This window comes from Electrophorus electricus, chromosome 3 (genome assembly GCF_041902795.1).
Source record: "Electrophorus electricus isolate QZ-2024a chromosome 3, ASM4190279v1, whole genome shotgun sequence".
Classification (NCBI taxonomy): domain Eukaryota; kingdom Metazoa; phylum Chordata; class Actinopteri; order Gymnotiformes; family Gymnotidae; genus Electrophorus; species Electrophorus electricus.
In genome coordinates, this window is record NC_137499.1 from 20,632,046 (window position 1) to 20,644,947 (window position 12,902).

The window sequence follows — 12,902 nt, forward strand, 5'->3', positions numbered from 1 at the left end:
TCACCATCAAGCCAGTACCATATGTTGGAAGCATTCATGAAACATGCAACACTGCTACATAGCATCTTCATGAATGATTTATTTCAGCACTTTCATATGCAATGCAGTGCTATTGCCATGTATCATGCAGCTGTGTCGTTCACATCACACTACACACCCTTTCTTAAAGTAACATCTGTGTCATGAATGTGTCGTTGTTACTTTTTTAAGGTCAGTGGACTGATCGGGTAACATTGCTGTACCCACGTGCTCGAGCATCTTGTGCATGGAGGTGTAGAATGGGTGCGGCGTGGCTGAGGTCTGTAATTGAATTATTTTCCACACCTCGTACTTGCTGAGAGACTTATTAGTGCTGCTGCTAATCTTGTCAGGCTCTGCAGGGATAGTGGTGCAAATCCTCGGCCATAACCCTGTCTAGTGAAACATAAACATCGGTCACGAAAATGTAGTCTTTTAAAATAACGAGCCACTTCGAACACGAATTCTCACTCATGCGGTCTGTTTGGCCCACTGGCATGCGGGTTTAAAAATCTAATGATAGTGAGAGTGTCATTAGTGTACACAGGTTTGAGATTCCAGTCCACTGTCATTCCATTTACAGGCCTGTTTGTTATTTCCCAGTTGCTTCAACATTACATCATAAGGGAAACTTGGACTGGACCCAGTACCCAGTACTATTGCACTGTTATCACAATATTGAATATCTTAAGATTATGAGGTAATCTACCAGGGCCTATAATTAGGCAGTTCTTAGCGTTATATAGCCTACTGGCCTTGAATGAGTGTATCAGACGTATACAGTAAGAGGGGAACAGTCAGACTGACAGAATGGGTACATGAGCAAAAATCAAGAGTTTAGTACTTATTTAGCTATAACCGAATAATATTATAATTCTTGACAGCAACAATATCATTTGTGTATGTGCATATTGGTCATATTGGCCACATCTTCATTACCTTAATACACTGTTATCGCTTCTTCTCAAAGCGATTCTTTATTTTGTCCATCTCCACACTTCTGTGGATCTTGTACAAGAGATTATACAAGACGTCATGTTAAAGTGTATATATGTGTGTGTATGTGGGTGGTAGGGGGGTGTAGGTGTGTGGGTAAGTGGTCATGTGTGGGTGTGCGGGTGAGTGGGTGTGTGGGTGAGTGTGTGACTAGCATGTAAAGTGGTGCAATGTCTGTGAAGTACTCTGTAGCCTCTAGCGAGATCAGGAGAAAGTCTCTCACAGTAAATTTGACATGCCATGTTCAGGAGCAGAGTACCTCATTCGGGTTTAATAGTTTATGTAATCCATACTGGAGATATGGTGAAAGAAAGAACCAGACAGAAAGATAGACCGTGAGGAAAGAGAGAGAGAGAGAGTAACAGAGGGAGACAGAGTGAGAAAGAGAGAAATATACAGAGACAGAGAGTGAGACCCACATAGAAGCCATAAGAAAGGTATTTAAATGAATTGTGGGCTAGGTAGGAAAGATGGACTCTCTTTGTGTGTTTGTATGTGTGTTTGTGTGTGTATTGTCTCACTCAAAGTGTTTGTGCAGTCTGTTTGGGTATATTTACAGGGTGAAATTGTGCGTGTGTCTGCCATCTGGCTGTATATATGTCAGCACTCTGTGTGTGTGTGTGTGAGTGTGTGATTAAACTCTGTCTTGTCACTGGCACCAGCGGTCAGCTGTCAGTGGCTGGGATTATACCCGTTGCTGATTACATCACTAATGAAAGGAAGCAGGAGGCAATGCTGGCAGCAACTGTGTGGTCCTGCCCACCTGCCCCGCCCCCAGCCCCGCCCCCCAGCATGAGTGCTGCTGTACCCGCCTCCTTACATCTACAGCCCCGCCCCCTCACAGCCAACAGCTGCTGAGGCACAGGAACACGATGCCACTCCTACCACTTGGGGCGTGGCGTTGCGAAATTACACCAGTAGTACCATAGTAGATGATATGCATCTGTGCCAGTGCGGTCACTTTGTTTTTCAAAGGGTTTGTTGCAGACTGCATGTGGCCTAATTAATTGATAATTATTTAATACACGTGAACCACTCGGCCCAAGCGTCCATCTAACGTGTTCTTTTCTCCTCCCACTCCTCTGTCTCCACCTCACAAAAACATTTTGTTCTTTGCCTCTCTCCTTATTGTCTGCCATTTCTTTTACATTTTCTCTATCACTCTCTTTATCCAACCCCCCCCCCCCCCCCCCCCCCCCCCACACACACACACACGACAGTTCCTTCCCTCTCATCGGGATCTCTGAGGAATGATGGCATAAAGGCAGCGGATGTTTTAACGGTTCTGAGGGAAAAGGTAGCCTTTGTATCAGGTAAGGAAGAGTGCAGCTTTCTACCCCAATAAACACACACACACACACACACACACACACACACACCGACGCATACGAATACACATAGGCACACACATGCATGCAAGCATGCGCAGCACACACTGTAATTTGGGTCACTGAGTGACATTCCATGCAGACCGTGCCACCCTACTCCAAAAGCTACGCATTCCGACCAGTGCATGACAATGCCGTCGCCCCCTCACCTCTCGATCTGCCCCACTGTCCAGGAGGGCGAGACAAGCGAGGAGGGCCCATCCTCACCTTCCCTGCCCGCTGCAATCACGACCGGATAAAGCAGGAAGACCTGCGGAGGCTGGTGACTTACCTCTCCACTGTGCCCAGGTGAGCCCGCTCCACTTTTGTGGCTGTAATCCCTGTGATCCGTCGTCCGTATTTTCCCTCCAGCCAGAGTGGACTGCCAGGGACAGCGTGAATCAGTGCTGATGAAAAAGAACCCATGAATATTCTTTTCGGTTTAAAACACTGAGACGTGCTACTGAACCCGGCGGTTAGCCCGTGATTACAGCGGCTCAGTTCCTGTCTTCGTTTCGCAACTATGGTGAAGCAGGTCTCCAGTTTATTTACTATTGTTTGCTGTATAGTTTTATTGTGCTTTTCATATAGCTGAATAGTTGTATAGCTTAGCTTGCGAATATTTATAGCAGGAAATACTGGAAAATGTAACTCGTGTTGGTCTTTGAACCGCTCGTCACCAGACTGCCCAAGATGCACCTGCACACCTGTACACATGCAGCTGTTTGCATAAACATTTACACATGTTGGCTGCTTGAAATTTTAAAGGCGAACATCTAAGCATACTCTGTGAAGGGTCCGTGGTCTTTGAAGCTGCACCTGTGATTAAAGAGGCATAGCACTGTAGCCCCAGAACCCAAACTGTCAGACAGGATTGGTGGAAGCTAAGTCAGGCGTCAGAGGCTGTATTTATTCAGGCCGGTGGAACTTTCTCTCTCTCGCTCTCTCTTTTTCTGGCACACCCCTTTTTCAGCGAGGACGTTAGTAAGCGTGGGTTCACCGTCATCATCGACATGCGTGGCTCTAAATGGGACCTCATCAAGCCGCTGTTGAAGACGCTGCAGGAGGCATTCCCAGCTGAGATCTCCGTGGCCCTCATCATCAAACCAGACAACTTCTGGCAGAAGCAGAAGACCAACTTCGGCAGTGCCAAGTTCACCTTTGAGGTATGCGAATGTGTATGGGCGGAAAACCTTCTTGATATCACGCCCATAATGTGGGGACGTTTTCGTGAGATAATATTTATACCTGGTCCAAGGTATATCAATTTTGGAATCTAATAAACTTGTACCTTTCTTAGATTCCTTGTCTATACTGTCTATGTTGATAAAGGTTACAACATTTTGCAAAATATTTGCTTGTTTCATGAAAAGAATAATACAATAAAAGAATAATACAATAATAATCTTAAAAAATGTAAGCATATACAGATATTTTTAATAACTCCACAGAAATATGCTCATTAAAGCAGTGGATTATGTTTTCTGTTCCTGTTAAAACTTTGGGCCGTGTGGTACGTTGTGGCACGTTGGTACGTTTTCGCGTGTTTAATGAAGCTCGATTGTTGGTATGCGCCTCAGACCAGCATGGTGTCGGTGGAGGGCCTGACCAAACTCGTGGACCCGTCTCAGCTGACGGCCGACCTGGAGGGAACGCTGGAGTACGACCACGTGGAGTGGACGGAGCTGCGCGTCTCCCTGGAGGAGTTCACAGGCGGCGCTCTTCACCTCCTCTCCCGCCTGGAGGAACTACAGGAGGCACTCTCGCGGCAGGAGATGGCCGCCGACTCGGAGGAGGCGCGACGGCTGCTGGAGGAGCACGCACGGCTGAGGAAGACCGTGACGAAGGCGCCGGTGGATGAGCTGGACTGCGAGGGCCAGAGACTGCTACAGAAGATCCGGGACAGTGGCAACGGGAGGCTGTCGGGGGGGCCCGACTTCCAGAGCCTGGTGCCCAGAGTCGCCGCCCTGCTGGACAAGCTTCAGGCCACGCGGCAGCACCTGCTGCAGTCCTGGCACGAACGAAAGCAGCAGCTGGACCAGTGCTTCCAGCTGCGCCTGTACGAACAGGATGCGGAGAAGGTGGGGGCTGGGGGTGGGGTGGGGTGAGAAGGTGGGGCTGGGGGTGGGGTGGGGGGAGAAGGTGGGGGCTGGGGGTGGGGTGGGGTGAGAAGGTGGGGATGGGGGTGGGGTGGGGGGAGAAGGTGGGGGTGGGGATGGGGTGGAGGGAGAAGGTGGGGCTGGGGGTGGGGTGGGGTGAGAAGGTGGGGATGGGGGTGGGGTGGGGTGAGAAGGTGGGGGTGGGGATGGGGTGGAGGGAGAAGGTGGGGGCTGGGGGTGGGGTGGGGTGGAGAAGGTGGGAGTGGGGTGGGGTGGGGGAGAAGGTGGGGATGGGGGTGGGGTGGGGGGAGAAGGTGGGGATGGGGGTGGGGTGGGGTGAGAAGGTGGGGCTGGGGGTGGGGATGGGGTGGGGGGAGAAGGTGGGGGTGGGGATGGGGTGGAGGGAGAAGGTGGGGATGGGGGTGGGGATGGGGTGGGGGGAGAAGGTGGGGGTGGGGATGGGGTGGAGGGAGAAGGTGGGGATGGGGCTGGGGATGGGGTGGAGGGAGAAGGTGGGGGCTGGGGGTGGGGTGGAGGGAGAAGGTGGGGATGGGGGTGGGGTGGGGTGAGAAGGTGGGGGTGGGGATGGGGTGCAGGGAGAAGGTGGGGGCTGGGGGTGGGGTGGGGTGAGAAGGTGGGGATGGGGGTGGGGTGGGGTGAGAAGGTGGGGATGGGGCTGGGGATGGGGTGGAGGGAGAAGGTGGGGATGGGGGTGGGGTGGGGTGAGAAGGTGGGGGCTGGGGGTGGGGTGGAGGGAGAAGGTGGGGATGGGGGTGGGGTGGGGGGAGAAGGTGGGGGTGGGGATGGGGTGGAGGGAGAAGGTGGGAGTGGGGTGGGGTGGGGTGAGAAGGTGGGGGCTGGGGGTAGGGATGGGGGTGGGGTGGGGTGAGAAGGTGGGGATGGGGTGGGGTGGGGTGAGAAGGTGGGGGCTGGGGGTGGGGTGGGGGGAGAAGGTGGGGCTGGGGGTGGGGTGGGGGGAGAAGGTGGGGGTGGGGATGGGGTGGAGGGAGAAGGTGGGGCTGGGGGTGGGGTGGGGTGAGAAGGTGGGGATGGGGGTGGGGTGGGGTGAGAAGGTGGGGGTGGGGATGGGGTGGAGGGAGAAGGTGGGGGCTGGGGGTGGGGTGGGGTGGAGAAGGTGGGAGTGGGGTGGGGTGGGGGAGAAGGTGGGGGGTGGGGGGGATGAAGGGAGATCGGTAGAAGCACTGAAAGGAGTAGAGAGAAGGAGGGATGATGAGATTAAAAGGAGAAGTGACGGAGAGAGGGATACGTGTAAAGAAGGTTAGAGATGGGCAGTTAGTTGCAAGGCAGTGATGAGATCATGGTGATGTAACTGACACTGCATCAGACTTATGGTAATGAAGGCTTGATGATTGACTGAGATCTTTATTTCCCCGAGGGGAATTTGTCTTGCACACAAAGAGCCATATTTAACATTAAAACACAAACAACAGTAAATAACAACATATAAACAAGACCAGTCATCTAAAATCATTAAATGACAAAAGGACACAACAATTTAGAACAATCATTTAAAAAGTGCATAATATAAAGTGTCTGTGTTCCTGTATGTAAACTGATGTAATGTTGCATAATACAGCACAAGACCTACTGGGGAGTATCTGGGTTAATATAACATAATTTAATATTAGTTAAACAATAATAATAAAGTTAAACAATAATTGTGCGTTAGGGAAAACAGTGAAGTGTTTAGCTAAGGATCTGGGGTTGGGGTGAGTTCAAAACGACAAAGCAGTAAGATGTGCACTGTGGTGGTGATGTGCAGATGTGTGTGTAGTGTGGTGGTGTGTAGGTGTGTGTGTGCAGTGGTGATGTGGAGGTGTGTGTGTAGTGTGGTGATGTGGAGGTGTGTGTGTAGTGTGGTGATGTGAAGGTGTGTCTGTAGTGTGGTGATGTGGAGGTGTGTGTGTAGTGTGGTGATGTGGAGGTGTGTGTGTAGTGTTGTAATAATGTTTCCACCTACTGTCCCGTTTAGGCCCAGGCTGAGCTCCCCAGCCCTGCTGGCACCGTCCATCTGTGCTCCAATAGTGCCAGAATACCACCGACACCCGGGCTTGCTGAGAGAGAGAGAGAGAGAGAGAGAGAGAGAGAGAGAGAGAGAGAGAGAGAGAGAGAGAGAGAGAGAGAGAGAGAGAGAGAGAGAGAGAGAGAGAGAGAGAGAGAGAGAGAGAGTGAAACCAGGGTATGACAGGTGGTGCCAAAGAGAAAGAGGGATGAAAGACTAGAAGCAAGAGAAAGGAAAAAGAAACAAGACTGAGAAAAAGAGTGTAGAAACACTGAGACGAGGCTAGGAACTAGACAGACACAGGGCAACGGAGATTTAGAGTTAGAAAACGAGGGATAGACAGTCAAAGAGAGAGTGGGAGAGAGAGAGAGAGAGACAGCAGGAGAGAGTTTTAAGGTTTATATTCAGACTACAACAAACTAAAGTACTTTTTGCCTTGTATCTACTGTTGAGCAAATATTTCTGCACTCTAGTAAATATTTAGGCAGGGGCTCGTGTTCTGATTGGATGGGTATAGTAATCTATGGTCTGTGAGGGCCATTTATCACTACATGTACATGTCTGCTCATAACAGGAAACACTTGAGACTCAGCTAACTGTTTGTGCCGTTCGTGTCCTCAACTGTTTCTCTTCTTCTATCTTTTTCCCTCCCGCCCCCCGGTAGATGTTCGAATGGATAGGGCACAATAAAGAGCTCTTCCTACAGACTCACACAGAGATCGGAGTGAGCTACCAGCATGCTACGGACCTGCAGACGCAGCACGACCACTTCGCCATGAACTCTATGGTAGGCTCTGAAGGAGTGCCTTCACGCCTTCTTCATGTTTAGCGCACCTAATGACTTTGCAGTGAGTAAAATCTCTTCGTCGCTGTGCTTTGTTTTGTTTTTTTAAGTCTACATTAAAAAAGAAATCATTTTTAAACATATTTTGTCTTCATTGGATCATTTGTAAGAAGGTTGTGGATCATTATTTGCTTTTTTACACAGCTGAGCATCTGCAAATGTTAAGAGTTACTGCCATAGCTACACTGGTTTGAGGAGTTAAGGATAACTAGATTTGATTTGAGTTGATTTGAGCTAGCTTTGTCATACAATGATCATGTCTTATCTCTTCAGCACTGCAAACAAACCATATAACTACTATATACTTTCAAGGCTTGGTTGAGGTATTCATAAAAAAAACATTTTATTACAAGACCATTGGAAGGTCTAGTGAGGTTGGCATTCTTTTTATTGTTAACATTACTGGGCGTTTTGGAAAAATGCACAAGCACGCTCCCGTGTTTCCCGTCCTCCTGGGCAGAACGCCTACGTGAACATCACGCGGATCATGTCGGTGGCAGCACGGTTGAGCGAGACGGGTCACTACGCGGCTGAGCACATCCAGGAGGTGTCGGCTCGGCTGCACGAGGACTGGAAGAGCCTGGCCTCGGCGCTGGAGGAGCGCAGCGCTATCCTGGCCATGTCCTCTGCCTTCCACCACAAAGCTGAGCAGGTGACATGTGCTTTTGATTCTCGCCGTTTTACGCCGGCCTGATGAATCCAACCTTCTGCTCTCTCCCTGTGTATTGCTATCGCTGCCTCGTTGTTGTTTTTCCAGCAACATTTCTGCACATATCCCCCCCCCCCACGGTTTAAAGCTACGCTCATTAAGCCTCTGCTTGCTGTTTGTCTAATGGCCACTTGCGTTGCCTTCGGGACTGATCTACCTTACGGTTTATGATCGAAGTCCTTTATTCTGTAGACTTTAATGGCTTTAATAGCCGGCTTTGTCAAGGCGGCATGTAGTTTATTCACAAACACTAGTCCATCTTTCTGAGCTGGAGGGACAAGCTGTCTTCTTTCACGGCCCTCTGTTTACAGCTGTGTACGACATCAAAACAGAACTAACAGTTACAGGAAGTTTTCACCACCTTTCCAATTGTGTTTTTTTCCTGAAATGTTGACGTGTCTAATGTTGAAATGGCAATTACTTAATTTAGATATTTATCTCATCTAGGAGCCAAAATCAAATTAGACAGCTTGAAAAATTAGGCTTCTATGGTAAACCTACCTTCTTTTGACCATATTCGAGGAACTCAAGTGCTTTTGGTGTGGCTTGTAGTCTCTCTGTGCTAACCAGACTCATTTGGTCTCCTTGATTTATGTCCAAAGTTTGTTTGAGTCACTTTACTGCTGTCTGGTTATGTCTCCCTTTGGTTCTCTTTAATGAGAACAGTTATCAATTTCTACCCAGAATTATCCTACGTTTTCACACAGACCATGTAAATATTTTATGTAAATCTATTCTAAATTTGGCCCCACCCTGTGTCAAAATCTGTTCCTGCATAGTATTATCTTCCTACAGCTCCAGGTGCTGTTTCACAAATTCAGGCTCCACCTACATTATAACGGAAAATGTAAAAACTGACCCTAGATCAGTTCAGGCTCTATTTACACCAACATGTGCAAGCGCTAGGGAGCGTGCGTGCCACAGAATTACACCCCCCTTAGCTGTTTGCCTCAATTTCTTCTCCTATGTGTTAGTTCCTGTCAGGCGTCGAGGGCTGGGTGAAGACATGCAGCGAGGGTGGGTTGCCGACGGCGATGCAGGAGCTGGAGCTGGCCATTCACAGCCACCAGAACCTCTACGAGCAGGTGACCACAGCGTACACTGAGGTGAGAGGTTGTGCTGCCCTCTGGTGCACCCTGCAAAAAAAACTACACAAAAACAACACTAACACGCACATCTAGAAGGTTTCACTAATGGATTTAATTAGCGAGGCCAACAGCCATGCTTGGATCTTGGAGAAGGAGACACTGCCGCCCTCTTTAAACTCTGTCATGTGCTGAAGGGAGCCACCGTACCCGGGACCCAAACCCAGGGCTGACAGGAGATAAACATGATCTCTGACCACCGGAGCAGAGAGCCAGCTCCCTGGCATGGCAGCCAGACCATATAACCCCGCTAAGTGACGTTCTCCATCACAATGCCTTCACCTCTGGGGAGCGCCCCCGTGCGTGACACCCAAAGCTTTGTAGTTAGAAGAGAGAAGAGGAACGATGTGCTCTTCTTAAACACCCAGAACTGCCTGAGCAGCTGAGATTGTTTGTAGTGCTGCGCAAGAATTTCAGCGTGTAGGAGTTGATGCTCATGTGGTTCTGTGTGTTTAGGGAGAGCACTGTTGTTTTTACTAGTCCTGTATCTGAGTCTTGCGTCTGAGTCCAGTATCTGAGTTCTATATCTAAGTTCTATATCTGAGTTCTCTAACCAGGGTCCTGGGTCCGAGTCCTGGGTCCGAGTCCTGGGTCCGAGTCCTGGGTCCGAGTCCTGGGTCCGAGTCCTGGGGCATTGCTGTCTGTCTGCAGGTCAGTCAGAAGGGGAAGACCCTGCTGGATGTGCTGCAGAGACCGCAGCCTGCGCCTGATACGGGCTCAGTGACGGCGGGCACAGACTACGCCCCGGCCGTGCGCGGGGTACTGGACGTGGTACACGAGGTGGTGCACCAGTACCGCCACATGGAGGGTCTGCTACAGCACCGCAAGCTCCGCCTACATCAGCGACTGCAGCTGTGTGTATTCCAGCAGGACGTACAGCAGGTGTGTTGATGCACGCTGTATGCACACACACATACATGCGCAGACAGAAACATGTATACACACACAGACGCGCACACATCCACGTGGACACGAGCATCCGGAACGAACCAAGCATGCATACACCTGCATACGCATATACATGCACACATTTAATACACATTTATACACCTCCCTACACACACGTATATGCCCACACACAACAGCTTTAACAGCATTTCTATACCATGTCTTGTCAACATTGCCTGTGTGCATATGTGTGTGTGTGTGTGTATTTACATACATGCATTTGAGCATTTGTGTGGCGTGTGCACGCGTGCCTGACCGTGACTCAGTGAGATTGCAGGAGAAAGTGAAAGAAAGGCCGTGTGAGTCACAGTCCTGGGCGGATCTGTTCCCTGTGCAGCCCCCGGAGAGGAGGGGGAGCGGGGGGCTCTTATGTTGGACTCCAGTCAACCCGGCGAGGACTGTGATTACGCTGCTAACGCCTTCCTTCCAGGGGCTCCTCGGCGTCTCCCTGAGCACTTCAGAGCCGCCTGACCCAACCTGAATCAGAACGGGCCGTTCACCGATGTCCACTGCATGTAAAAAACAAACAAACAAACAAACAAACAAACACACGGCTGCAGAAGCACAGAGTGCTGGCTTGGATACTGACATTAGTTAAGTGAGCAGTGCTGAGAAGCTGTGCAAAGGAGCGTTTCAAATGTGCGGTTCTAAGTGGCGTGAAAAGGGGACATTTCGGCCTTCTGTTCGTGTGTTAATTCAGATCGGATTTAGTTCTTTTGTATGAGATGTGAGTGTGTGTTCTGCGTTGTGGCTCATTCGCATTCAGAAACCTGAATGCGGTGAGATCTGAAAGTGGAAATTTAGATGTAGGATTAGGCTGCTGATTCTATGTTTCAATTGTTACCCACTTGTGCGTTCTTAACCACATGCTTGTGTGTGCGTGTGTGTGTGCTCACACGTGCATGCGTGTGTGCGCGTACATGTGTATGTGGCCAGGTGCTGGACTGGATTCAGAACCATGGAGAGGCATTTCTTAGTAAACACACTGGAGTGGGAAAGTCAGTGCATCGGGCAAGAGCTCTACAGAAACGACACGATGACTTCCAGGAGGTGGCGCAGGTGTGTGTGTGTGCGTGTGTGTGTGTGTGTGTGTATAATCAGAAGCAGCCAAGAGTTTATGGATGCTTGATGACTACTGGTCAAATGTAATGCAATTATGTAGCGCAATATCACCACCAAGCACTGTTTGCTCTCTCTCTTTCTCCGTCGCTGTAGAACACATACACTAATGCCGACAAGCTATTAGAGGCAGCAGAGCAGTTGGCTCAGACTGGGGAGTGTGACCCGGAAGAGATCTACGCTGCAGCTCATCACCTGGAGGTCAGAGTTCAAGAGTTTGTAAGGAGAGTGGAGCAAAGAAAACTACTGTTGGATCTTTCTGTGTCCTTCCATACACACACCAAAGAGGTAAGGAAACCCACACACATATACAACACACACGCACGCGTACTCATGCATGCACACACACATGTAACCCCCCCATTCAGTGCATTTATAAATTCAGAACAGCTCAAGAATTTTACTATACTGAAGAGTCCTTGTGTCTTTTCCAATTAATTTCTCTTGACTGAGACATTTTTCTTGCGATCTCTTAGGCAGTGATGTGTAATCTCAGGCAGTGATGTATAATATGAGCAGTGATTTGTAATCTCAGGCAGAGATGTGTAATCTGAGCAGTGATGTGTAATCTCAGGTAGTGATGTGTAATCTCAGGCAATGTTGTGTAATATGAGCAGTGATGTGTAATCTGAGCAGTGATGTGTAATCTCAGGCAGTGTTGTGTAATATGAGCAGTGATGCATGATCTCAAACAGTGATGGGTAATCTCAGGCAGTGTTGTGTAATCTGAGCAGTGATGTGTAATCTCAGGCAGTGTTGTATAATATGAGCAGTGATGCATGATCTCAAACAGTGATGTGTAATCTCAGGGAGTGATGGGTAATCTCAGGCAGTGTTGTGTAATATGAGCAGTGATGTGTAATCTCAAGAAGTGATGTGTAATCTTAGGCAGTGATATGTAATCCCCTGCCAACATGTCCTCCCATGTCTCCTTTACATGTTTCACAATTGTAAATTTGTCTGATGATCACTGTGTGTGTGCACGCCTGTGTGTGTGTATGCACCGATGCGTGTGTGTGCATGTGTGTGCGTGCGTGTGTGCACGTGCATGGGTGCATATATATGTGTCTGTCTGTATCATTCCTCCTTCCGCTATGTGGGTGTAGCTGTGGTCATGGATGGAGGAGCTCCAGAAGGGCCTGGTGGAGGCCGTATGCTCGGAGTCGGTGGATGCCGTGCAGGAGCTCATCAGGCAGTTCCAGCAGCAGCAGAGCAGCACGCTGGACGCCACGCTCAACGTGGTCAAGGAGGGCGAGGAACTCATCCAGCACCTCCGGTGAGACGAGCTGCACGCGGCCCAACAGTTTCATGCTGTGACTAGTGTTTAAGTGCTAAAATAGTAGAAACACAAGGAGGACCTGTTAATCAGTGTGTGTGTGTTTGTGTGTGTGTGTGTGTGTGTGTGTGTGTGTGTGTACAGGGACTCTGCATTGGCCAGTAACAGGCTGCCCCATGCCAGCTCTGTGGCCCATATTGAGAGTGTTCTGCAGCAGCTGGATGAGACCCAGGCTCATATGGAAGAACTGTTCCACGAACGCAGGATTAAACTGGACATCTTCCTGCAGCTGCGCATCTTCGAGCAGTACGCCCTGGAGGTAGGCACACGCGTGCGTGCGTGTGTGTGTGTGTGTATG

At 49.7% G+C, this 12,902-nt stretch overlaps 1 protein-coding gene across 3 annotated transcripts in view; it reads left to right on the plus strand.

Annotated features, from left to right (window-relative positions):
- The window catches only part of kalrnb (kalirin RhoGEF kinase b), a 52,102-nt gene that overhangs the window by 6,115 nt on the left and 33,085 nt on the right, over positions 1-12,902 (plus strand). For 2 of the 3 annotated variants that reach the window (XM_081710531.1, XM_035524729.2), the window contains exons 2-13: positions 2,235-2,327; positions 2,576-2,690; positions 3,355-3,547; positions 3,962-4,462; positions 7,168-7,290; positions 7,808-7,999; positions 9,031-9,162; positions 9,853-10,083; positions 11,086-11,208; positions 11,365-11,556; positions 12,375-12,544; positions 12,689-12,863. In XM_081710531.1, the coding sequence (XP_081566657.1) occupies positions 2,235-2,327; positions 2,576-2,690; positions 3,355-3,547; positions 3,962-4,462; positions 7,168-7,290; positions 7,808-7,999; positions 9,031-9,162; positions 9,853-10,083; positions 11,086-11,208; positions 11,365-11,556; positions 12,375-12,544; positions 12,689-12,863 (2,240 nt within the window). Of the gene's footprint in view, positions 1-2,234; positions 2,328-2,575; positions 2,691-3,354; positions 3,548-3,961; positions 4,463-7,167; positions 7,291-7,807; positions 8,000-9,030; positions 9,163-9,852; positions 10,084-11,085; positions 11,209-11,364; positions 11,557-12,374; positions 12,545-12,688; positions 12,864-12,902 lie in introns of those variants that run through there. The other variant, XM_081710532.1, reaches the window with a different exon arrangement.